Source organism: Hyperolius riggenbachi, chromosome 7, assembly GCF_040937935.1.
Source record: "Hyperolius riggenbachi isolate aHypRig1 chromosome 7, aHypRig1.pri, whole genome shotgun sequence".
Classification (NCBI taxonomy): Eukaryota; Metazoa; Chordata; class Amphibia; order Anura; family Hyperoliidae; genus Hyperolius; species Hyperolius riggenbachi.
Window position 1 is genome coordinate 23,648,682 of NC_090652.1, and position 26,697 is coordinate 23,675,378.

General features: G+C 45.6%; 1 protein-coding gene across 1 annotated transcript; it reads left to right on the forward strand.

Moving 5' to 3' along the window:
• LOC137525411 (indolethylamine N-methyltransferase-like) lies at positions 1 to 25,566 on the forward strand. The gene is made up of 3 exons (XM_068246488.1): positions 1 to 182; positions 18,747 to 18,954; positions 25,070 to 25,566. The coding sequence occupies exons 1-3, from the start codon at positions 32 to 34 to the stop codon at positions 25,491 to 25,493; spliced, it is 783 nt and encodes a 260-aa protein (XP_068102589.1). The 5' UTR covers positions 1 to 31; the 3' UTR covers positions 25,494 to 25,566.
• The last annotated feature ends 1,131 nt before the right edge of the window (positions 25,567 to 26,697 follow it).

Here is a 26,697-nt window from a genome sequence, read left to right on the forward strand (position 1 = left end):
GTGAAAACAAATTGAAGAATATCCTCTCACGATGGATTGTGGACCAAATAAATTCTACCATAAGCATGCATTCAATAGCAGAGCTTACATTGAGACATTTTTCTCAGACAAGCCAGACATGGTGTTTGCAGAAGATTCCTTGAAATTTCCTATGATGAATTTTCAATACATGTTCAGCTCTGGTACGTAAATCACAGCTAAAGTTCAGTTCACAGTGAATTCAGTGAACCAGCTTTTCCTGTTACTCATATAAATAAAACAAAGTTGTTGTTTTTTTTCCTTCGTGGTACTTCTAGCTTCTCTCTATTGTAATGCATATCCTTATGGCAAACTCTATATCTGCATTTAAAGAGGGCTTGGATGCTTTCCTTGCATTGAGAGGCATCCATGGTTATAATTTTTAGGGAATTCCTGGAAGAGTTGATCCAGGGATTTATCTGACTGCCATCAGGAGTCGGGAAGGAATTTTTCCCTTTTAAGGCTAATTAGCCCAGGCCTTGTAAGGTTTTTGTTGCCTTGCCCTGGATCAACTGGGATATGTGCAGGTTCAGGATGGTGTTTTATTTTTTATTTAATTTTTTTCTGGTTGGACTTGATGGACGAATGTCTTTTTTCAACCAAACTAACTATGTAACTATGTCTTGCTTTGAGAGAAAGGATAGGAACCACGGGATCATACAGGAAGTTTGAGAGAATTTCCATGGATTTGCAAATATGTGTAATTAACGCCTGTGTTTTTAATGACAATATTAGACCATAGTGGTTAACCATTTGGAGGTAACTAGTGGTAACTAGGTAACTAGTGGTGGGTGGGCAGAAATATAAGTCGCAACTAAAATCGTAATTGCTAACCGTGATTACGCATGCCAGTGTAATTTACGTGTAATTTCAGACCCAACTGTTTTTACACATACAAACGGATTTTTCCCATTTAATATTTAAATAATAGCCACGTGTGCAGTATACTGACTGATGAACGCAAATTTTTCCGCATACAAACACATTTTTCACGTTGAATATTTAACTAATAGCTGTGCATGCACAGTATACTAACAAATATATGCAAATATGTTTACGCATTAAACATGAATTACGCATCATTTCATGCGTAGTTAGGATTTAGAAACGTAGTATGCTGTATGTAACGTAATTGCAATTATGCAATACGTAATTGCAAAAAATATGTGAAATATGGAGTTAAAAGTCATTTTCTATAAAGTCTCCGGCATATTTACCTATTGCAATGCCTGTCCTGCACGGCACGGTGGCGTAGTGGTTAGCGCTCTCGCCTTGCAGCACTGGGTTCCCCCGAATCCCCGCCTAGGCACTATCTACAGGGAGTTTGTATGTTCTCCCCGTGTCTGCGTGGGTTTCTTCCAGGCACGCCGGTTTCCTCCCACATCCCAAGAACATAGAAATAAGCTAATTGTCTACTCCCTAAATTAGCCTTACGGTGGCCACACAAGTTACAATTTTTCTGTTCGATTTTACTCAGTGCTGGTCGTAATGGAAAAATCTACGCTTACGGGTCATTACGCGTAATTTTACGCTATTACGCATTATGTAATTATGGTTACGGCATAGGAAATTATCTACAGGTCATCACTGTAATTACGCGTTAACTTACGCAGTTACGCGTAAGGATACCGTAATGTAGGCGCTTACACTACGATGTTACGCGTAGTGCCGTAATACCCATTAATGCGTATTTTTTGACGCATACGGACAATGTGTACGCAATAGCCATCAATGTGACAGCTATTGCTTACACATCATTCGTATGCATCAAAACGTACGCTTATATACTGAAGGGCGGGAGAAGATACTATTGGTTGCTTAGGATGTTGACTGATTGGCTACTCGTAGAAAAGGGGAGTTTTTACGTTAGTAATTACGCGTAAAATTACGCGTAAGTCTTCGTAAAATTACGCATACCTAGCAATTACGGTAGACAGCGTAATTACAATACCACTTAACACGCGTAAATAATTACGCGTAAGACCGTAAGTTACGCGTAGCGCTTACGCGTAAATTTACATTGAATTACGATGCGTAATTACGCTCATGCGTAATTTCGGCCCAGCACTGATTTTACCCCAATTCAATTAAAACGATCGATTGTGTGAGAAAATCAAGATAAATGCTTTTAATTTGATCGATAAATTCGAACAAAATTGTTGTTTTTCTCGAATAAAATGGATCTGAAAGGTTAGAAGAATCAGATCAATTCTGTCAGCTATAGAATGGTGTGTGGTAGGTTGTAGGAAAGTCATTCGACCTTATTTTAAGCTTACATTCAAGAATAAAGACATTTTATTTGTCAAAGTCACACATTAGATAGAATATATTTCTTCACTGTAATAAATGTAGTGTTGTTGATTAAAATGAATGAGGAACTGATTTGTTAATATTAGGTACATTTTCTAAGGTTGTTTGTGTTGTGCGTTTATACATAGCAGTGATGTCACAGAGCACCCCATACACATTTATACATAGCAGTGATGTCACAGAGCAACCCATACACATTTATACATAGCAGTGATGTCACAGAGCACCCCATACACATTTATACATAGCAGTGATGGCACAGAGCACCCCATACACATTTATACATAGCAGTGATGTCACAGAGCAACCCATACACATTTATACATAGCAGTGATGGCACAGAGCACCCCATACACATTTATACATAGCAGTGATGGCACAGAGCACCCCATACACATTTATACATAGCAGTGATGTCACAGAGCACCCCATACACATTTATACATAGCAGTGATGGCACAGAGCACCCCATACACATTTATACATAGCAGTGATGGCACAGAGCACCCCATACACATTTATACATAGCAGTGATGGCACAGAGCACCCCATACACATTTATACATAGCAGTGATGTCACAGAGCAACCCATACACATTTATACATAGCAGTGATGTCACAGAGCACCCCATACACATCTATACATAGCAGTGATGGCACAGAGCAACCCATACACATTTATACATAGCAGTGATGGCACAGAGCAACCCATACACATTTATACATAGCAGTGATGTCACAGAGCACCCCATACACATTTATACATAGCAGTGATGTCACAGAGCACCCCATACACATTTATACATAGCAGTGATGGCACAGAGCACCCCATACACATTTATACATAGCAGTGATGGCACAGAGCACCCCATACACATTTATACATAGCAGTGATGGCACAGAGCACCCCATACACATTTATACATAGCAGTGATGGCACAGAGCACCCCATACACATTTATACATAGCAGTGATGTCACAGAGCAACCCATACACATTTATACATAGCAGTGATGTCACAGAGCACCCCATACACATTTATAAATAGCAGTGATGGCACAGAGCAACCCATACACATTTATACATAGCAGTGATGGCACAGAGCACCCCATACACATTTATACATAGCAGTGATGTCACAGAGCACCCCATACACATTTATACATAGCAGTGATGGCACAGAGCACCCCATACACATTTATACATAGCAGTGATGGCACAGAGCACCCCATACACATTTATACATAGCAGTGATGGCACAGAGCACCCCATACACATTTATACATAGCAGTGATGTCACAGAGCACCCCATACACATTTATACATAGCAGTGATGTCACAGAGCAACCCATACACATTTATACATAGCAGTGATGGCACAGAGCAACCCATACACATTTATACATAGCAGTGATGGCACAGAGCACCCCATACACATTTATACATAGCAGTGATGTCACAGAGCAACCCATACACATTTATACATAGCAGTGATGGCACAGAGCACCCCATACACATTTATACATAGCAGTGATGGCACAGAGCACCCCATACACATTTATACATAGCAGTGATGGCACAGAGCACCCCATACACATTTATACATAGCAGTGATGGCACAGAGCACCCCATACACATTTATACATAGCAGTGATGGCACAGAGCACCCCATACACATTTATACATAGCAGTGATGGCACAGAGCACCCCATACACATTTATACATAGCAGTGATGGCACAGAGCACCCCATACACATTTATACATAGCAGTGATGGCACAGAGCTCACCATACACATTTATACATAGCAGTGATGGCACAGAGCACCCCATACACATTTATACATAGCAGTGATGGCACAGAGCACCCCATACACATTTATACATAGCAGTGATGGCACAGAGCACCCCATACACATTTATACATAGCAGTGATGGCACAGAGCACCCCATACACATTTATACATAGCAGTGATGGCACAGAGCACCCCATACACATTTATACATAGCAGTGATGGCACATAGCACCCCATACACATTTATACATAGCAGTGATGGCACAGAGCACCCCATACACATTTATACATAGCAGTGATGGCACAGAGCACCCCATACACATTTATACATAGCAGTGATGGCACAGAGCACCCCATACACATTTATACATAGCAGTGATGGCACAGAGCACCCCATACACATTTATACATAGCAGTGATGTCACAGAGCACCCCATACACATTTATACATAGCAGTGATGTCACAGAGCACCCCATACACATTTATACATAGCAGTGATGTCACAGAGCACCCCATACACATTTATACATAGCAGTGATGTCACAGAGCACCCCATACACATTTATACATAGCAGTGATGGCACAGAGCACCCCATACACATTTATACATAGCAGTGATGGCACAGAGCACCCCATACACATTTATACATAGCAGTGATGGCACAGAGCACCCCATACACATTTATACATAGCAGTGATGGCACAGAGCACCCCATACACATTTATACATAGCAGTGATGGCACAGAGCACCCCATACACATTTATACATAGCAGTGATGGCACAGAGCACCCCATACACATTTATACATAGCAGTGATGTCACAGTGCACCCCATACACATTTATACATAGCAGTGATGTCACAGAGCACCCCATACACATTTATACATAGCAGTGATGTCACAGAGCACCCCATACACATTTATACATAGCAGTGATGGCACAGAGCACCCCATACACATTTATACATAGCAGTGATGTCACAGAGCACCCCATACACATTTATACATAGCAGTGATGGCACAGAGCACCCCATACACATTTATACATAGCAGTGATGTCACAGAGCACCCCATACACATTTATACATAGCAGTGATGGCACAGTGCACCCCATACACATTTATACATAGCAGTGATGTCACAGAGCACCCCATACACATTTATACATAGCAGTGATGTCACAGAGCACCCCATACACATTTATACATAGCAGTGATGTCACACAGAGCACCCCATACACATTTATACATAGCAGTGATGTCACAGAGCACCCCATACACATTTATACATAGCAGTGATGGCACAGAGCACCCCATACACATTTATACATAGCAGTGATGGCACAGAGCACCCCATACACATTTATACATAGCAGTGATGGCACAGAGCACCCCATACACATTTATACATAGCAGTGATGGCACAGAGCACCCCATACACATTTATACATAGCAGTGATGGCACAGAGCACCCCATACACATTTATACATAGCAGTGATGGCACAGAGCACCCCATACACATTTATACATAGCAGTGATGGCACAGAGCACCCCATACACATTTATACATAGCAGTGATGTCACAGAGCACGCCATACACATTTATACATAGCAGTGATGGCACAGAGCACCCCATACACATTTATACATAGCAGTGATGTCACAGAGCACCCCATACACATTTATACATAGCAGTGATGGCACAGAGCACCCCATACACATTTATACATAGCAGTGATGGCACAGAGCACCCCATACACATTTATACATAGCAGTGATGGCACAGAGCACCCCATACACATTTATACATAGCAGTGATGGCACAGAGCACCCCATACACATTTATACATAGCAGTGATGGCACAGAGCACCCCATACACATTTATACATAGCAGTGATGGCACAGAGCACCCCATACACATTTATACATAGCAGTGATGGCACAGAGCACCCCATACACATTTATACATAGCAGTGATGGCACAGAGCACCCCATACACATTTATACATAGCAGTGATGTCACAGAGCACCCCATACACATTTATACATAGCAGTGATGGCACAGAGCACCCCATACACATTTATACATAGCAGTGATGTCACAGAGCACCCCATACACATTTATACATAGCAGTGATGGCACAGAGCACCCCATACACATTTATACATAGCAGTGATGGCACAGAGCACCCCATACACATTTATACATAGCAGTGATGGCACAGAGCACCCCATACACATTTATACATAGCAGTGATGGCACAGAGCACCCCATACACATTTATACATAGCAGTGATGGCACAGAGCACCCCATACACATTTATACATAGCAGTGATGGCACAGAGCACCCCATACACATTTATACATAGCAGTGATGGCACAGAGCACCCCATACACATTTATACATAGCAGTGATGGCACAGAGCACCCCATACACATTTATACATAGCAGTGATGGCACAGAGCACCCCATACACATTTATACATAGCAGTGATGGCACAGAGCACCCCATACACATTTATACATAGCAGTGATGGCACAGAGCACCCCATACACATTTATACATAGCAGTGATGTCACAGAGCACCCCATACACATTTATACATAGCAGTGATGTCACAGAGCACCCCATACACATTTATACATAGCAGTGATGTCACAGAGCACCCCATACACATTTATACATAGCAGTGATGGCACAGAGCACCCCATACACATTTATACATAGCAGTGATGGCACAGAGCACCCCATACACATTTATACATAGCAGTGATGTCACAGAGCACCCCATACACATTTATACATAGCAGTGATGTCACAGAGCAACCCCATACACATTTATACATAGCAGTGATGTCACAGAGCACCCCATACACATTTATACATAGCAGTGATGTCACAGAGCACCCCATACACATTTATACATAGCAGTGATGTCACAGAGCAACCCCATACACATTTATACATAGCAGTGATGTCACAGAGCAACCCATACACATTTATAAAATAAACTTTAATATGTTATTACATCTGATTTATACAGATTTTAGTACATTAGTTAAAAAAGTCTAAATTTTAATTTGAACGCTTGAAATAGCTGGATGTCGAATAAAAATAAAAAATTGTGACGTGTGTGACCACCACAATTAGACTTCAATGGACCTTTGTACATCTATTCTGTTTAGTGACAAGACTATATACTCTGTAAAGTGCTGCAGAAGATATCAGCACTATATAATCATGTCCTGCTTTGGGACAGTAGGTACCATAGATCACACAGGAAGTTTGGGAATCCCCCCCCCCCCCACACACACACACAACCTATGGGGTACATAAAGCTGTGTATACATGTATGTTACTACAAATCATTGCCTCACCTCCAATAAAACTTTGATTTCCTATCCTTGGTGGCCCATTTTGAAACGTTAATAAAACAAGTGTGACCATCATGTTTTTCAGACACATAACAAGTTAGGCTAGTGCACACCAAAATCGCTAGTGTAATTACAAGTGCTTTGCGATTCCAGGCATGTGCCTAGCAGTTTTCTATTTATGCCTAGCGATTTTTTTAGAGCATTTTGGTTTATCGATTTTCTACTTTTTGTACACTTCGACTTGGAAGTGAACAGCTTTTACAAAAAAAAAAATTTGAAAAAAAAATTGCTGTCTTCAGTGCATTTTAGAGCGATTTTCCACTTTTTCTATACTTTACATTGAGGCATAATTGCCTTCAAAATGCTGCAGGAGCTGCGGTTGGGAAAAACTCACATCGCTCTGGTATGATCCTTCCCATAGAAATACATTAGCCAAGCGCTTTTTGAAGCACCAGCATTTTTAAAAGCGCTTAGAAGTGCTCTGGGTGTGCACCAGTCCTTACATACTTAGTTATAAAAAGACATACATTCATTGAGTTCAACCAGAAAATATGCTACAACACTAGCCTGCACCCTTGCATATTTAAGATGATCCAGAGGCCTCGACCAATTACCCCTACAAGGGAAACAAATGCCTTCCTGACTCCAGATGTCAGTCAGATAAAATCCCTGGATCAACACTGCCAGGGATTACCTAGTAATTATAGCCATGGATATCCTTCAATGCAAGGAAAGCATCTAAGCCCCCCTTAAATCATATCTTGATATTTGCCATAACTACTTCCTGTGGTAATACATTGCACATTTTAATCATTCTTACTGTAAATAACCCTTTCCAAAATGCAGTAAAACCCCCATCATCTGGCACCAACAGGGATTGGCTGATGCTGGATAAGTGTAGTGTTCTGGTTTCTTGAAATTCAATGTTAAAAATAAACCTAGCTAAAAAACAGTACTATCCCCCACACTGTCCACTCAGGGCCGGCCCTAGACTTTTTGCTGCCTGAGGCAAATTTAGAAAAAAATTGCCGCAGCCCCCCTCCCCTCCCCCCCCCCCCCCCCCCCCGTGGGGGGCCGCCGAGCCGGAGGGGTAGCGGGCAGAACGGGAGTATTGGGCCTCGCCTGGGTCCCCCAATCTGCGCTCCCCTCCAGCTGTAAATAGGAAGCAGCCGAAGCCCGATAGTAAGAGGCACGGGCGGGGAGGACTCACCTTTTCCGTGTTCCAGCGTGCGCTCCACTGACGTCACTTCCTGCATCGCCACCCACTGTATTGTAAGTGGACGGCGATGCAGGAAGTGACGTCAGTGGAGCGCACGCTGGAACGCGGAAAAGGTGAGTCCTCCCCGCCCGTGCCTCTTACTATCGGGCTTTGGCTGCTTCCTATTTACAGCTGGAGGGGAGCGCACATCAGGGGACCCAGGCGAGGGAGGGGGGGTCCGACCCCCCCTCCCCCCCTCCCCACCGCTAGGCCCAATACCCCCGTCCTGCCCCGCTACCCCTCCGGCTCGATGGCCGGCGCCCCCCCCCCCCCCCCCCCCCCCGCACCCACGGACAGGTGCCACCCCTAGAAATTTGCCACCTGAGGCAAAAGTTTCACCCGCCTCATGAGTGGGCCGGCCCTGTGTCCACTTATATACTCTGTATTAATGTTGAAATACAATAATCAAAAACAAATTAGGACAAAGGACAGACTTAACTTATTTAACATAGGTGTATTACTGTACAAAGAAGTGTAAAAGTAGATTTCTGCATCCTGCAAGGCCAGGATTTTTTTCTGGTTGCTTGAGACTTTAAGTTAACTGAGTTCTGGATAACAGGGGTTTTACTGTAGATGACAAAAACGTTTTGTTCCTCTGTGGGCAGATCCTGTACCCTGGTCCTTAGCAGAAGCAAAAAGCTTGGCAAGAATATGTCAAGCTTTTAAATTGTCCTCTGATGAATTTATACATGTAATTATTACTGATGATCATCAGAATCAGAATCAGAATTAGAATCAGAATAGGTTTTATTCGCCAAGCACGACCCAAAGTCGTGCCCGGAATTGGGGTTGGCACAGAAGATGTAAATACAGCTCAGAAGGGAAGACAAATTGCTATGACAGATTAAGAACTATAGACTAAGACAGAACAGACATAATAAACAAAAACAAATCGTTATTGTCCGTGCAGAGCTTGGCGGCTAAGCACTGTGACGCTGGAGGCTACGGCCTCCGTTCTAGCAGAGCAGTCGTTCTGACTGCAGGCCTAGGGCGGCAGCCATTTAAAAGAGTTCAGAAGGTTGACAGCCGAGGGAAAGAAAGTGTTCTTGTGCCTAGCTGTCTTGGTGGATATGACCCGAAGTCTCTTCCCCAGTGGGAGCCGGCTAAAGTAGCGGTGGCCTGGGTGTGAGGGATCACTTGCAATTCTTTGAGCCCTGGAACGCAGTCTGGAGTAGAAGAGGCGGTCAAGCGGGGGGGGGGGGGGGGGGGGGGGGGTTCCCTATGATCCTCTCTGCTGACCTGATGACTCTCTGTAGCTTATATCTGTCGCTGTATGAGGAGCCAGCGTACCATACCAGTCAGGGCCGGATTTCTGGAAAGGTCAGAAAGGCCACGGCCTAGGGTGATAAAATTAGATAAGATAAGAAGGGCGGCATGACTTGGAGAGAGAAGAGGTCATATGTCAAAGTAAATCATCTCTTCTGGTCCCGCAGCGCAGCCAGCCAGCGCCCTGCTCTGCACTAATAGCTGAATTCCACAATTCCCCAATCTCTCTTACTTCCTGATGTGTTAAAACAATCAGGATCAATCATAACGGTCACCTGATAATCCATTCCTTTCTTTGTATGATAGACTTACAGATCGATGTGAGAAATACCAGGGATTTACATTACAAAGCAGATAGAACTAAGTTCCGCTGAGTTTTAATGCAGGCATTCCCAAACATCAGAGAGCTCTGCAGTTTCTTCACCGCTTTTACAGCTTTGACACTGACCCCAGCAGTAGTTAATTTAGCTAATCCTAATTTATGACTGTTTTAGCAGTGGTCGCTTCTCTTCCTTAGTTAACTCTTTCCTGACTCATTTTCTGTCTTCCAGCTCCTACCATCTATGAGACTGCAGGATAAAAAAATGCTGTTTTCTTCCCTTTCATTGCTAAACTGTCATTTTAAATACACCTGAGCAGTGGTGCTCATCCAATATTTGGGTATCCGAACTACCCAGATAATCTGAACTTTTTCCACTATCCGAACTTTGAATAGCAATTCGGATATTTTTTAAAATCTGAATGGCACGCACTATCCGAGCAAACTCAGATTTCCCATCTGAGAGAGAGGGGGATTTTAAGTCCCCACATCATTAAAAAAAACATGATGCTACATGCCTCATTTACCCTAAAAAAAAACGTTTTAAAGGCAATTTAAATAAGCCTTCTTCAGACTTTGTTCCTGTATACTGTCAATATGTTAGAGCACACCACCATATGTACATTCAGCATTCAAAAGAGATGCATAGATTTTTCAGCAAATATAAATAAATGTCATTCAGATGCTTTAAAGTGGAGCTGAACTCTTGCACAGGACAGAAGGAAAACAGAGAAATGTACCATTTATGTATTTAGAGAGCCTGTCTAATTCCCCCTCCTCTGTGTCACAAGTTTGTAATTTGATCTCTACACTGTGTCACCCGACTGCCACAACAGCTAAGCTCATTTGAAAGCACAGGATGTTAAAAAAATGCCTGCTTCCATAAAAGCAGGAAGTAGACACACTGCAGATTTATTGCAGGATTTGTATCAGCTGTAACAAAAATGTTTTTATTGAAAGGTTATGTTGTTGCGTATCTTTTAGAGCAGAGAGGAAGTTCTGAGTTCAGGTCCACTGTAATTACAACAGAACATCCAAAGTGGGTCTTGACAGGATGTTTGCTACTTACCTGTTCTCTGATTTGGATGGGCTTCTCTCCATTGCACTGCCCTGCCACCTGTTGGTGGCTCAGACTGCAGCCAGTCGCACAGAGGACAAAGAAGCAGCGCATGCTCTGGCCACTCGCACTCCCTGTAATTTCTGGCTCCTGCCCAGATGTGCACAGCAACCAAGGCCGGTACAGTGTTATGCATTCTTGACAAGTACCGGTCATACATCAGCGTCATTTCTCAAGTATGCATGCCCAGAACACTATCGGCTGCTGTGCACATTCGGGCAGGAGCGCAAATTACAGGAATTATTTATTGAATGGGAGGCAGAGCAGCACAACTGAGATGAGCCCATTCAAACCAATAATCGCTAGTCAGAGTGTTGGACAATTTTTTTTGGGGGGGCGCTTGGTGACAGCAGGCCTAGGACACTGGAAAGTACAAATCCGGCCCTGATACCAGTATGGATGAGCAGATAACAGATTCTATGGTAGCAGTATAGAAGTTAGACATAAGCTCCTGGGCCATCCCGAACTTTCTCAGTTGACGTGAGAAGAAAAGTCTTTGTTGTGCCTTCCTCTGTAAGGTGACAGTGTGGGCGTGCCAGCACAGGTCGCTGGAGATGTGAGTTCCGAGGAGGCGGACGCAGGGTACCCTTACGACCTCAGTGCTGTCGATGAAGATAGAAGGCGGTGTTGGTGGATGCTTCCTGAAGTCTATGATCATCTCCACGGTTTTGGCCATGTTGAGGATCAGATTGTTTTCCTTGCACCATATGCAGATGTTGTCAACTTGCTGCCGATAGGCCTGCTCATCGTCCTTGGTTACGAGGCCTACGATGGTGGTATCATCAGCAAACTTGATGACCTTAACCGAGTCAGCTGATGACCTGCAATTATTGGTGTAGAGGGAGAACAGCATCGGGGATAGGACACAGCCCTGTGGGGCACCTGTGTTGGTTACCCTTGGTTGAGAGGAGATCTTGTCCAACTTGACAATTTTGGATCTGTTGGTCAGGAAGTCCGTGATCCAACGTTGCAGTGTCGGGTGGACCTCGAGTGCCGCCAGGTCGTTCTGGAGAATGCTGGGGCAGATTGTATTAAACGCAGAGCTGAAGTCCAATAGGAGGATTCTGGCATACGAGTCTGGTTTGTCTAGGTGATCATTGATGAGCTCAAGGCAGATATTGATAGCGTCATCAGTGGACCTGTTTGGCCTGTATGCGAACTGAAACGGATCCAGCCGGGGCATCGTGGAGTGCTTGAGGTCAGCCAGAATCACCCTTTCCAGGGTCTTCATAATGACGGAAGTAAGAGCCACAGGCCTGTAGTTATTGATGTCGGAGATGCCTTGCTTCTTGGGGACAGGGATGATTGTGGACCTCTTGAAGCACTCCGGGACTCTGCCCTCCTGTAGGGACTTGGCATAGATAGAGGTGAGGATAGGGGCTAGCTGCTGCGAACATGTTCTTAGGCATGCTGGTGAGACGCCATCTGGTCCCGGGGCTTTCCTGGGATTTAACGTGGCTAGATGGCGTAGGACCTCAGCCTCTCACACCTCCGGCGGGTGTGGGCTTGGATTTGGCTCAGCCTCAGTGATAGGTAAATGGGCGGGAGGAGTAGGGGGCCCTGCCGGAGTCGACTGCTTCTCAAACCTACAGTAGAAGTCACTGAGCTCTTCTGCTAACTTGATGGTTGATCATAATCTGCTAATTACAATTACACAAAATTTTACACAAAATACACAAAATTAAATTTCACAAAATTACAGCCCAACATAATTACACTTTGGAAATGTACCGTATTTTTCGCCGTATAAGACGCACTTTTTCTCCCCCAAAAATAGGGAGAAAAAGTCCCTGCGTCTTATACGGCAAAGGCAGGGAATCCCCGACTTACGAACGCCCGCCGATACGAACCGCCGACCCGCCGCCATGTCGGGGATTCCCTGCCTTTCAGTGCCTGCTTGGGTGCCTTCCTTCCTCCCTCCCTCCCGCCCGCCCGAGTTTTCTGATCCCCCCGTCCGTCCCCGAGTGTCAATAGCGGCAACTTACCTTTCACATGCTCCCACGCCGATCCCACATAATTGTGCTGCCCCCCGCTAGCATGCGCTCCCTCCCCCTTGCGGATCTGGCCCCCCCGGGTGTGTGAAGTAGCGGCAGCTTACCTCCACGATGCGCCCGCGATGACTGGAGACATCCCTCTCCCCGGCACTTCGCGCTCTAGTGACTGGCTTGAACTGTGCGTCATCAGTTCAAGCCAGTCACTAGAGCGCGAAGTGCCGGGGAGAGGGATGTCTCCATTCATCGCGGGCGCATCGTGGAGGTAAGCTGCCGCTACTTCACACACCCGGGGGGGGCCAGATCCGCAAGGGGGAGGGAGCGCATGCTAGCGGGGGGCAGCACAAATATGTGGGATCGGCGCGGGAGCATGTGAAAGGTAAGTTGCCGCTATTGACACTCTCGGACGGGGGGGGGGGGGGGGATCAGAAAACTCGGGTGGGAGGGAGGGAGGGAGGAAGGCAGGGGGCCACAGGAGGACACATGGGGGGACAGAGGCGATATGAGGGGCAAGTGGAGACACATTGGGGGCCACAGGACTGGAGGACATGGGGGGCACAGAGGCAACATGAGGGGCAAATGAGGACACATTGGGGGCCACAGGAGGACATATGGGGGGCACAGAGGTGACATGAGGGGCAAATGAGGACACATTGGGGGCCACAGGAGGACATATGGGGGGCACAGAGGTGACATGAGGGGCAAATGAGGACACATTGGGGGCCACAGGAGGACATATGGGGGGCACAGAGGTGACATGAGGGGCAAATGAGGACACATTGGGGGCCACAGGAGGACATATGGAGGGCACAGAGGTGACATGAGGGGCAAATGAGAACACATTGGGGGCCACAGGAGGACATATGGGGGGCACAGAGGTGACATGAGGGGCAAATGAGGACACATTGGGGGCCACAGGAGGACATATGGAGGGCACAGAAGCACACATGAGGGGGCACATAAGGACACACAGGACACATGGGGGGGGGGCACAAGAGGACACATGGGGGGCACAGGAGGACACATGATGGGCACATGGGGGGCACAGGAGGACACATGGGGCACAGGAGGACATATGGAGGGCACAGGAGGACATATGGAGGGCACAGAAGCACACATGAGGGGGCACAGAAGGACACATGGGGGGGCACATGAGGACACACAGGACACATGTGGGGCACAGGAGGACATATGGGGGGCACAGGAGGACACACAGAAGGACACATGGGGATATGGAAAGCACAGGAGCACACATGAGGACACACAGAAGGACATGTACAAGACGCTCCTGGAATATGGACGCACCAGGTTTAGTATTTTTTTTCCCTGGTTTTTGCCCTCCAAACTTGGGTGCGTCTTATATTCCGGAGCGTCTTATACGGCGGAAAATACGGTAATTTATTTCACATAATCTATTTGTTATTTGGTATAATTACGCACAATTTTGCATTATTTTGTGCCGACATTAGTGGTTAATAGCAAAGCCATCATACATGCTATTGTCACCGAAATGGCTACATCTGTTAAAGTAAATCTGTACAGAAAAAAGTTCCCCTGGAGGGTACTCAGTCACCTCAGTAGGGGGAATTCTCTGGACCCTATTGAGGCTTCCCCCGTCCTCCTCTGTCCCACGGGGGTCTCGCTGCAGCCCCGGAACGCACAGCCGACGAATCCGACAGCCTGTTCAATATTTACCTTTCCAGGCTCCAGCGGCGGCGCTGTTGCAGCTCTTCTGATGGAGATAGGCGAAAATAACCGATCTCCGTCGGGTCCGCTCTACTGCGCAGGAGACTTGCGCCTGCACAGTAGAGCGGCCCGACAGAGATCGGCTATTTTCGCCTATCTCCGTGGGAAGAGCGGATACTGCGCCTACGCTGGAGCCCGAGAGGTAAATATTTACATCGCCGCTGCTCTGGGAGGATTTTCACTGCCGCCGTGGGACCGAGGAGGACGGGGAAAGCCTCAATAGGTTCCGGAGGCTTCCTCCCACCCAAGGTGAGTTCCCCTCAGGGGAGGTTTTTTCATTACAGATTTTCTTTAAGGGGAATAATGGGAACAAGACTATTTTTTAGTTCAAAAATACCTTTTAGTTTTTGAGAAAAAAGAAAAAGAGAATTTTTTTAATGCAAAATGTAATTTTGCAGAGTTTAAAAAAACATTTTGCCTTCAAATTTTTTAAACTACAAGGTCTTTTTGGATTTTTTTTTACTAGTTTCCATTATTCCACCTCAATATGTGTAGCAATTTTGGTGACAATAGCATATATGGGGGCTTTGCTATTAACCTATAAATTTGGCACAAAACTAAGTGAAATTACACGTAATTGTTAAATTATGGCTCTTGGTTACGGTTGCAAACTAAATTCATTAAGTTTTTTCCAAAATTTTGCATTACAATTTTACATTGTAATCAGTGTTGCCAACCGTCCGTCAAAATACGGGCAGTCCGTCTTAATTACCTCAATTTTCACTTGTCCGTACTGCCCGTATTTTTCAATCACGTGTCCGTCTAAAAAAGTTTATTTTTCCCAGCTTCTTTTGTGCGCATGTGTAGCTCACACCATGATCGCGCAGCAAGTCCTGAGAAGCCACAGCGAGAAGCATCGGGCTGCCTCCTCCCTCCTGCAGTCAGTAGCCTTCTCTTCCTGGTTGGTGAGTCTCTCCAGCCAATCAGTGAGAGAGACAACCGAGTTATCCCGCCCACACAGCCCCGGCATCCACAGTTCCCGGCCAGCAAATAGAGGAGACAGCTCAGCTGCACTGCAGTGCAATGCTCTTTCTGACTCTGATACTCCTAGCTGTAGCCTCTCAACAGATAAGTGCTTTTATCCTCCAGCTGCTGCATTAATCTACGCTCCTGTCAGCTATGAGGCAGCCGATGTAATGATCAGCTGGGTTCTGGAATGCTTTCCTGGGAAACTTAGCGTGGGGGTTGCAGGAGGGATGGGAAAAGGGCATCGTTTCTCCAGGCAGGGCTGAGGGAAGGGGGAGGAGGATTTATTTACATTTGTATATGCCCTGTGTGCTACATGTTTCTTACTACCTTAGCTATGTGCTATTTACCACCATTTCCCTATATGTGTTCCACTGCTGTGCATGCTCCCCCACAAGACACTGCCTTATCATTCCTCCTGCATATCTCCTGTATTATCCTATCCAACCTAGCAGTGGATCTGTGGAGTCACTGATTGGACATGGATCAGAGAATGTGAGGCACAAGAGACAGAAGCAGCAGTATAAAATGTGGCAGCATGTGACTGATCAGCTGGGATCTGGACTCAGCATGGGAGTTGCAGGAGGAATGGGAACAGGACAGTTTCTCCAGGCAGGGCACAGGGGTTACATTTAAAAAAGCTGCCTAGCATAACAGTCTGACAGGGTCAGGGAGAGTGAAGCAGGGAAGCCCACCTAGTGTATTTACTGGTGAAATGTGCTGCCCACATAGCTTCAATAGCTGAAGCTATGTGGGCAGCACATTTCACCAGTAAATACACACCTCCCGAAATTCACAAGAAGTTTCCTAAAAAGGCTGCTACTGACTCCGCCCCTGACTCCGCCCCCTGTCCGTCCAAACCTTGGGGTGTCCAGATTTTTTGCTCATTTTGTCCAGAAAAAATAAGAATTTGGGTTGGCAACCCTGATTGTAATTATGAACTACGATGCAAAATTACAATTATGTGAACTTTGAAATTTGTGCTCATCACTATTCATTTGGCTTCTTATCTCCAGACTATATAAATCCAGTTAATCTAACCTTCCCTGGCAAGTGAGACCTTCCATCCCTCTGATCAACTTTGTTGCTTGTCTCTGCACCTGCTCTAAATGTCCACTGTTCCTCCTTTATTGCGACTCCTAAAACTGGACTCCATGTTCCAGATGCAGTCTTACAAGATAGCTAAACAGGAGCAATATTATGCTAGCATCCTGAGTCATTAATACATTAATTAAAGAGCACTGGACCCAGCACTGACCCCTGTGGGTCCTCTTTTTCAGTCAGTCATTTTGAACATGATTCACTGACCACAACTCTTTGCTTTCTGTCCAATAGCCAGTTCCCTATCCATGCACACAGATTCCTCCCCAGTCCTTGCATCCTCAACTTTTGCACCAGACTGCTGTGGGGAACAGTATTGCAAGCTTTTGCAAAGTCCAAGTTTATCACATCTATAGCATTCCCTATATCCACACTAGCATCCACCACCTCATAAAACTTGATCAGTTCTTCTTAAGCCTAAGAAAAAAAAAATCAGTTTTATTCACCTGGGGCCTCTATCAGCCCCCCCCCCCCCCCCGCAGCTGTCCCATGTCCCATGACCTCCCAGTCACTCTTTGATCCTCATTTCCCCTGTAGGCATCTACTTTTGTTTTACAGGCAGGCCCGGACATGCATCTTCTACGTCAATAGCATCCTGTGCTTGCGCAGGACACTAATGTGGACGGGAACATGTAGAAGGAAATGCGTGGCCAGGCCTGCGCAGGTGCAGTGAGCCTGTCGGCCGAAAATGAGAGTGGCTGGCGGTGGGGGACAGGAGGATCCGCGAGTGACTTGGAGGGCACGGGACTGCTGCAAAGGGCTGGTAGAAGCTCCAGGTGAGTAACACTGATTTTTTTTTTTCTTAGGCTTAAAGCGGAACTGTAAATACATTTTAAGCACACTGTTTCACTTACCTGGGGCTTCTGCAAGCCCCCCGCAGCCGTCCTGTCCCGTGCCAGTTCTGCCCGTGAGGCCATTCTCCCGCCGCCGCTGCCGTTCCGTTCCTAGACTTCAAAGTCGACGCCAGCGCAGCCCTGCCAAGCGTATCTTTTCATCGCATTCCCCTCTGCAATAGCAGGGGTCGCATAGAAAGGATACACATGGCCAGAGCCGCACAGGCCTAATGGCCCAGCAGCGAAAACGAAAGTAGCTGGCGGCGGGAGAACAGCGGCTCGGACAGGACAGGCGCGGGACAGGACAGCTGCTGGGGGCTTGCAGAAGCCCCAGGTAAGTGAAACAGTGTGCTTAAAATGTATTTACAGTTCCGCTTTAAGTATCCCTTTAGCTCTGTGATATTGATATGCAGTGACTTTCTTCTTGTAGAAGAGAGAACAGTAAGTAAGGGACTGCCATGGGTCTAGCCGCAGCCCTGCTTACACCAGCATCAAGCTGCTTGATACCGAGCATCGGTTTATCCCACAAACCATTCCATTTATTGCTACAATTCAGCACTAAAAGGTGGCAGACAAACTAAAATGACTTTAAAACCTGCTCAACTATATACTTAACATTTCAATTTTTTTTAACACTCCTGCAGGTTTTGTTAAAGGAAATATATTAATTGATCTCAGTATAGCTTCCATCATTCATCATCTCTATTCAGTCTGTGATATCTATAAGGACATAATTATACTGAAGCTCACTGAGAACTGTAACATGGAGACAAGCAGATGGAAGGACTCTCGTACTGGAGCTTTTAGGTGGACGCACGCATCAGCCCATGTCAGCTTGTTGGATGGACAGAGGTAAGGAGTTGTGTAATTTTAGTCTATGAAGGTTTCTTGCTCATTTTTCCATATCTTATGCATGGGAGGTTCTTCCATGAAGCAATGTAAATCACGGGCTTCAGGGCCGCAACAATTAGAGGGCAGCAAGAGGCAGCTCCCCTCCCTAAATGTCCTCCTCCTCACACTCCTAGTCTCCTCCTCCCTAGATGCGCGGTGCCGCTTCACCCACCAGCTCTCGGGGTTTCAGCGATGGGATCGCCATCTGCTTGTCCAGTGTTCTGTATCCATGGCTACAGAGGTGCTCAAGTGACCTGTTATATGCTGCTGTCTCACACAATGCACTGCTGTAGTCAGAGAGGAAGCAGGTGATCCCATTGTTAACCTGCTGAGAGCGGGTGAGTGATCTGGCACTGGTGCAGCTCATACCCAGTATTCTGGGGGTCAGATGCTGCGGGCCAGCAGGGAGGAGATGCTGTCTTGGAGGAAGCAGAGGGAGGTAAGCATTGTGCCAGTGCCTGAAATGCACAACCTGACGTGTCTGTCCTCTCCGGTCCGGCTTTGCGTACACGTATCGGGGTAGCAGGAAAAAAGGGCGCCAGCTGAGGGTGGACGTAAAGGGCACCGCCATAGAATTTAATGCAATTATCGTTAATACGGTGAAAAAAAGCAGAAAAGAAGGTGTCGCAAAAAATTTCGTTAATAACATTGTAACATTATAGTTTTTGAGGTAGTTATCGTTTTAGAAGTTTACAACGTTTTTGTCATATTATTTCGTTAATAAGTACAGATTTTACGTTTTCAAAGTTATTATCGTTAATATATGTAAAAGGGTGTTTCTGCAGTGGGAGTGGTTAGGGTTAGGCACCACCAGGGGGGGGTTGTTAGGGTTAGGCACCACCTAGGCGGCGGTTAGCTTTCGGCAACACCAGGGGTGGTGGTTAGGGTTAGGCACCACCAACAACAAACAACAACAACAAATAACATTTGTAAAGCGCTTTTCTCCCATGGGACTCAAAGCGCATAAGCATGGCTCCGACCATCATGGTACAGAGGAAGAATTTTATAAGTCTGGAAATGCCAGGCTAAACAGGTGGCTTTTCAGTCTGGATTTGAATAGCTCCAGGGATGGTGCTGTCTTTACAGGGTGTGGCAGGGAGTTCCAAAGAGTAGGGGCAGCATGACAGAAGGCTCTATCTCCAGATTTTTTGAGGTGCACTCTGGGAGTGACCAAGTTTATAGAACTTGCTGATCTGAGGTTGTGAGAGGTGTGGTGCAGCTTCAGCAGGTCCTTCATGTATCCAGGGCCCAGATTGGGCAGGGATTTGAATGTCAGCAGTTCAATCTTGAAGAGTATTCTCCATTCTACTGGTAGCCAGTGCAGTGAGCGAAGGATCGGTGTAATGTGACAGTGGCGAGGCTGGTTTGTTAGCAATCTGGCAGCAGCATTCTGCACTAATTGCAGGCGACGCAGGTCCTTTTTGGGGAGGCCAGCATAAAGGGCATTGCAGTAGTCCAGCCGTGATGTGATGAAGGCGTGGACTAGGGTTGGAAGATCCTCTGGGGGAATCAGATGTTTAATCTTTGCAATGTTCTTCAGATGAAAGAAGGAAGATTTAACTACAGATGAAATTTGGTTTCTGAAACTCAATTCCCCATCGATTAGTACTCCAAGGCTGCGTACAAGGTTGGAGCTGTTTATGTCTGAATTCCCAATCCTGATTGGTGTTGCTTTAGGATAGAGCTGTTTTGATGGCGAGTGCTGGCTTTGGACAAACAGGACCTCAGTTTTGTCAGCATTCAGTTTCAACCAGTTATCATTCATCCATGCCTGTAGCTCAGCTAAGCAAGAGTTTATTTTTGGGGTAGGGTCTGTTCCACCAGGTTTGAAGGACAGGTATAGCTGTGTGTCATCGGCGTAGCAGTGGTACGTCAGGCCATGACGTAGGATAAGTGTACCGAGTGGCAACATGTAGATTGCAAACAGCAGAGGGGATAGGATTGATCCTTGTGGCACTTTGAATTGTAGACGTGCAGGTTTGGACATTATAGGACCTAGGGATACTCTCTGTGTTCTGTCAGTCAGGAATGATCTGAACCACTGGAGGACTGATCCACTGATGCCACAGTACTCCTGCAGTCTGTTAAGCAGGATTTCATGGTCAACAAAAGCCGCTCAGAGATCCAACAGGATTAGGATGGAGCATTCCCCTCTGTCCCTTGCCATGAGCAGGTCATTGCAGACTTGGATGAGGGCTGTTTCACAGCTGTGGTGTTTCTTAAAGCCAGATTGTAGAGGGTCCAGGATGTTGTTTACTGACAGCCTGGTTTCAAGTTGCCGATAGACAGCCTTTTCAATAACTTTACCTAAGAAGGGGAGGTTGGAGACAGGTCTGTAGCTGCTCATAGCATCTGGATCCATGTAAGGTTTTTTAAGAAGGGGCTTGATGATTCCTTCTTTTAGAGAGGTAGCAAACCAGGGGGGGGGGGGGGGGTTAGGGTTAGGCACCACCGGGGGGGGGGGGAGTGGTTAGTGTTAGGCACCACCAGGGGGTGGTTAGGGTTAGGCACCACCAGGGGGGTGTTTAGGTTTAGGCACCACCGGGGGGGGGGGGGGGGGAGAGGGTGGTTAGGTTTAGGCACCACCGGGGGGTGGTTAGTTTTAGGCACCACCAGGGGAGGGTTCTGTGTGAGGGTAGGGTTGGGTTAAGCAGTATTGACGAAAAATGCAACGACATTTAATGTTAATATTTATTCGTTATTATTATATCTCATTTGCTTTTTGCAACAGTAAATATCGTTAATAAAGCTTGACAACAATGGTTCTCGTTATCAAATTTCGTTAATACCTGGCGCCAAATTCGTTAATAAGTCAGGCCCTTTTTCACGGCGCCCTTTTATCATGCACGCCACATCGGATAGCAGCCTCACAATATATTGCTTCAGGCGGCAAAAAGTCTGGGACCTACCCTGATCAGACGAGGAGAGTAAGGCCTGGGGTCAACTAGAGCACTTTCAGCGGTGATTTGGAACCTCCAGTATTTCCAAAGGAGCTAAATAAATGAAAGTCAATGGAGCTGATCCCACAGTAGCGATTGCGGTTTCCTGAAATTTCAATTGCGGTTTCTGCAGCATTTTTGCAGTAAACGATTGCTGCAAAATCACTTTTCGAAACCCTTTTCTTGCACTCCTTGCACTAATCTAAATCACAATTATTAAACAATTTGCTAGCTCTAATTTCAAAACCACTTCAAAATCACCAGAAATCGCTCAGGGAAATGTTGCAAAAATAGCTTCAAAAGTACTTAAAGTGATACTTAAAGGAATACTATCGATACCCAAGTGTTCTAAAATGACAGTGTGCAAATAATGTCTAAGTAGCTGTGTAAACATTTTCCTACTTTTCATGTTAAATATCAGAGGCAAAAGCTGTGATTTATTGAGGGTAGGATTTAGCTATATTGGGACAAATCAATTGCAGAAGGGGTGTCTGCTTCAATGCACAGCCAGAGCTGCATATCAGACTACAGAAAGCAAATATCAAACATATCAAACTCTGAAAGCAAAAACAGTATGAAAAAGCTGTGACAATTAGTTACATTTCCTCTGCTCTCTTCAGACAGGTCAGTCAGAAGCACAGGACACAGGAGCTGCAGCTCTTCTCTCTGTCACACACTGAGCTACACATAGGGCCTGATTCACAAAGCGGTGCCAACAGTTAGCACGCTAGTGAAAAGCCCTTTATCACGCCTAAACTCAGTTTAGGCATGATACGTTTAGGCGTGATAAGTTTAGGTGTGATAAGTTTAGGCATGATAAGTTTAGGTGTGATACGTTTTTAGGCGTGATAAGTTTAAGCACCAACTGGGTTAGCACCGCAGTGCACAGCTGATCAAAAGTTTATTTTTTCTGCCTTTTCATACTGATCGCCCCCCTGTCGCCCCCCACAAATTTACCGCCCCCCTTAGAACCCAAATTGCCCCCAGGTTGGGAACCACTGGTCTAATGCTGGGTACACACGATGAGATTTCCCGTTCGATTCCCGGATCGATTCGATTAAATCAAACATGTTCGATTGGATTTTGATCGATTTTTTCATGATAGGTATGCAAAATCGACGGAAAAAACGATCGAAATCCAATCAAACATGTTTGATTTAATCGAATCGATCCGGGAATCGAACGGGAAATCTCATCGTGTGTACCCAGCATAAAGCCTGGTACACACCATGCAATTTCCCGTCAGATTGACATATCGAATAGATAATTTCTGATAGGTCTGATCTGATTTCCAATCATTTTTCTGATTGATTTGCATAGAAGTGATCAGAAACTCAATCAGAAAAATGATCAGAAATCCGATCGGATCTGTCAGATATGATCTATCGACCCATCTACCTGATGGGAATTTGCATGGTGTGTACCAGGCTTAATGCCAAGTACACACAATTAGATTTTTATGCAGTTTTTTACAGCCAGATTGATTATTTCAAACATGTCCGATCTGATATCCAAACGATTTTCCATAGACGTGAACGGAAAGTCGATCGCAAAATCGATTGGAAATCAGATCAGACATGCTGGAAATAATCGATCTGGCAGGAAGTCTGCCAGAAAATCTCATTGTGTGTACCTAGCATTACTGGGACCTGAATGGAGAAAAATATCAGTTCCATAGCTTAATGTTAACTCCTTCAGGCAGTGAAAAAAGAAAAGCAACACAGCCTAGTTATTTGTGTGCTATGCACTGTACATACACACGTCTATCTCACACATGGCACTTAAGCTCCTCTTTAAGCAATTTCCATTGTGATTCACAATTTCTGGTGGGCCCCAGCCCTTAGATGCGGAAGAGGAGAATTAGGTGAGGAGTCCACCAGCAGCTCAGAGGATTTCAGAGAAAGTAAATTAGGTAACGGAAGAAGGGGAGTGAAGAGGGGAGTCAAATGAGTCAAATCCAGGTGGCATGAGGTAGAGCAGTGCTAAGCTCAGAGCAGAGTCATCCATAAGGCCACCTAGGCAGGTACCTGGGGCTAATAGGTGTCAGGGGGGCCAACTGCCACCTTCTCTGACCCTTCTCTCATTTTACCAAATTACCAGATTCTTACCAAATTACCAAAAAGACCATAAGGAAGAGCCAAATATGCTAAGGTGCCTAGTGTCCGATTTTATATCAATCCATCTCTGGCCAAGCTAAATCCAGAACATGCATCTTCAGTTCCGACTGGTTACCCTTAAAGCTAATGTTACCCCATATTTAAAAAAACAAAAGTCAGATACTCACCCAAGGAGAGGTAAGGCTCGGTCCTAATGAGCCTTCCCTCTCCTCTCCCGGTGCCCTCAGTGCGGCGCTGGCTCCCCCGTTCGCATCCGCCACCGCAGGGACTTCGGAAGTCTTTGGGAGCCGAGTCCTCCAGGCGGCGCACACGCGAGTGCGTCATAGAGGGCACTCGCGCATGCGCAGTGTAGAGCGGCCCGCCTTCAGGAGCGCTCGGGCTCCCGAAGCATTTCCGAAGTCTCCCTTCGGTGGGGGAACAGCGGTATTTGACTGAAACGGTCGAATACCGCTACAGGGGAGCCAGCGCAACGACGAGGACCGGAAGAGGAGAGGGAAAGCTCTATGGGACCCAGAACCTCCCTCTCCTTAGGTGAGTATCTGACTTTTTTATTTATAAATGGGTTCCCATTAGCTTTAAGGGCGTGGCAAATCAGTGTACTATATTTAGCAACTATAACGATATCTAACAGGTTGAGACGACTGCAACCAGGGCCAGATTAACAACTCAGAGGCCAGGCGTTCTGGTGGCCTAAACTCCGCCCCTGAACCTACAGGCCACACCCCCAAGTAAAAATATTCTGAGCTCTAATTCCTGCCTTATGTCCCTAGAATCTTACACTCCAATCACTGTTTTATAATATCCACAGTGACATGAGACAAGATTTAGGGTGTAAGTGCCTGAGGTCAGTGATCTAAGGAGGAGGCACCTCTCCCACATAAGGCGCCTGTAGACACATGCCTACAGTGCCTTATGGAAAACCCTTCCCGAGTGCAACACACTATAAAAATACACTTTCCTCAGTTCTGCTTAGTTGCAATTCAATTTCAAAAGCCTCTGTTTTTTATTTCTCCCCTTCAGTGCCCAAATTGAGGACAAGGATCAGCAGCTAAAGGCATCCATCAGTCACGTTATATCATGTGACTTTGATAATGAGAACATAACTTATCCTGTTGTGCTTCCACTCGCCGACTGCATCACCACTTTAGGGATCATTGAAGCTATCAGCGAAGATGAAGATGATTATATGGGGAATCTGGAAAAGATTTCGAAGCTGCTGAAGCCTGGAGGCCACCTGATGCTAATTGGGTTACTAAATGCATCTTATTACGTGATTGGAGGAGAGAAGTTTCATATGTTTACATGCGATGAAAGCTTTGTGAGGAACGCCCTCTGCAAGCTGGGCTTTGTTATTGATTACTGTGCTGTGAAGAGGAGGAGGAATGAGAGCACAGCTATTGATTATAAAGCTATCATGTTTCTCACAGCTTGCAAGACCAAGTAGGTCAAGATATCCTTCAATCCTCACTTTAAACTGAATGCTGGACTACAATTTTCAAATTTAATAAACAAATCAAACCTCAAGCTTATGAAATGTGTTCATTAAAGAGGAGCTGTCAGCCATACTATCTCAGAAAAAAACACATACATAAGTAGATAAATACTTGCTCTACTTACATAACATATTGTATGTATTGCACTGTCCATGTTTTGATTTTAGTGATTTTTCTACAGTAAAAAAAAGAGAAAATCCTTCTTAGCGTTTCCCATTTTAACTGTGGCTATTTTGAAGCCAATCCTGATTCATTTCCTCCCTTACGTTCCTCTGCCTGATTGTGTATGCATTGCCCGCCCTGCACTATAGAAAGTGCATTGGCTCAGCATGAGAAATATTGGGCGATGAGAGAGGAACAGAGGTGTGGGAGGGGAAAACAGGAGGGAAAGAGGCTTCAGCCAGTCAGGCTGCATTAGTAAAGTCTGAGGGGAATGTAGAGAAGCAAAAAAGGACAACCAGGATGCCCTGCAACTTCCTTTGTTCGGCAATGTACCAAATAAGAGTCAGGTAAACCGAGGAATGATCATTTATCAACAAGAAAAGTATTAGTGATTTTAACTTTTGGATTGCCTGGTTAGCATCCTTATTACTTGTTTACCAGATAAAAATAAAGAATTGGTTTTTGATTTTATGCCCGACAGTTACACTTTAAACTACGCAGCCTTTTTGGGTTATCTTACTTATATTAATTGTCAGTGTCTGTGGCCCTCAAGGTCTCCCCACATTTTCCAGTCTAGTATGTTTATCCATACATATGTGTACGCCGCCAGTTAGTTGGAGCGCAGGTGAGGTGAATGACGGCTCTCTCTGCTGTCGCTCAAATTCCTGGAGGTGTAAAATACTATTCCGAGTCATAGTAACTCAGAGGGAGACGCAATTTTGAGTCTGGCGGTTTCCGGAACACTGAATTACCCATGTGCAGGGCATGCAGTATAGCACTAATGCTATAGCGGTGCTGAAGTCAGGTGCTATGTGGCCAGCACCTACTTCATATATTTACTCCTTACACAGTGCTGGAAGTGGTAGTGGTGGCGAATGAGCTTATTTGAAGGAGTCCATGAGCCACACAGGCCTAGTTGAAATGTTCACCTTCACAGCACCTTGAGGTGACTGGCTCTCAGTCAGAGAAATAAGGGGAGCCAGGATGAAGGGA

What these genes read in the sequence shown, in the direction of transcription:
- LOC137525411 (XM_068246488.1), top strand. Translation starts at nt 32, where the DNA reads ATGGATTGTGGACCAAATAAATTCTACCATAAGCATGCATTCAATAGC. An exon ending in TCAATACATGTTCAGCTCTG is followed by an intron (nt 183 to 18,746) that starts GTACGTAAATCA and finishes ACACTCCTGCAG; the next exon opens with GTTTTGTTAAAGGAAATATA. An exon ending in AGCTTGTTGGATGGACAGAG is followed by an intron (nt 18,955 to 25,069) that starts GTAAGGAGTTGT and finishes TCTCCCCTTCAG; the next exon opens with TGCCCAAATTGAGGACAAGG.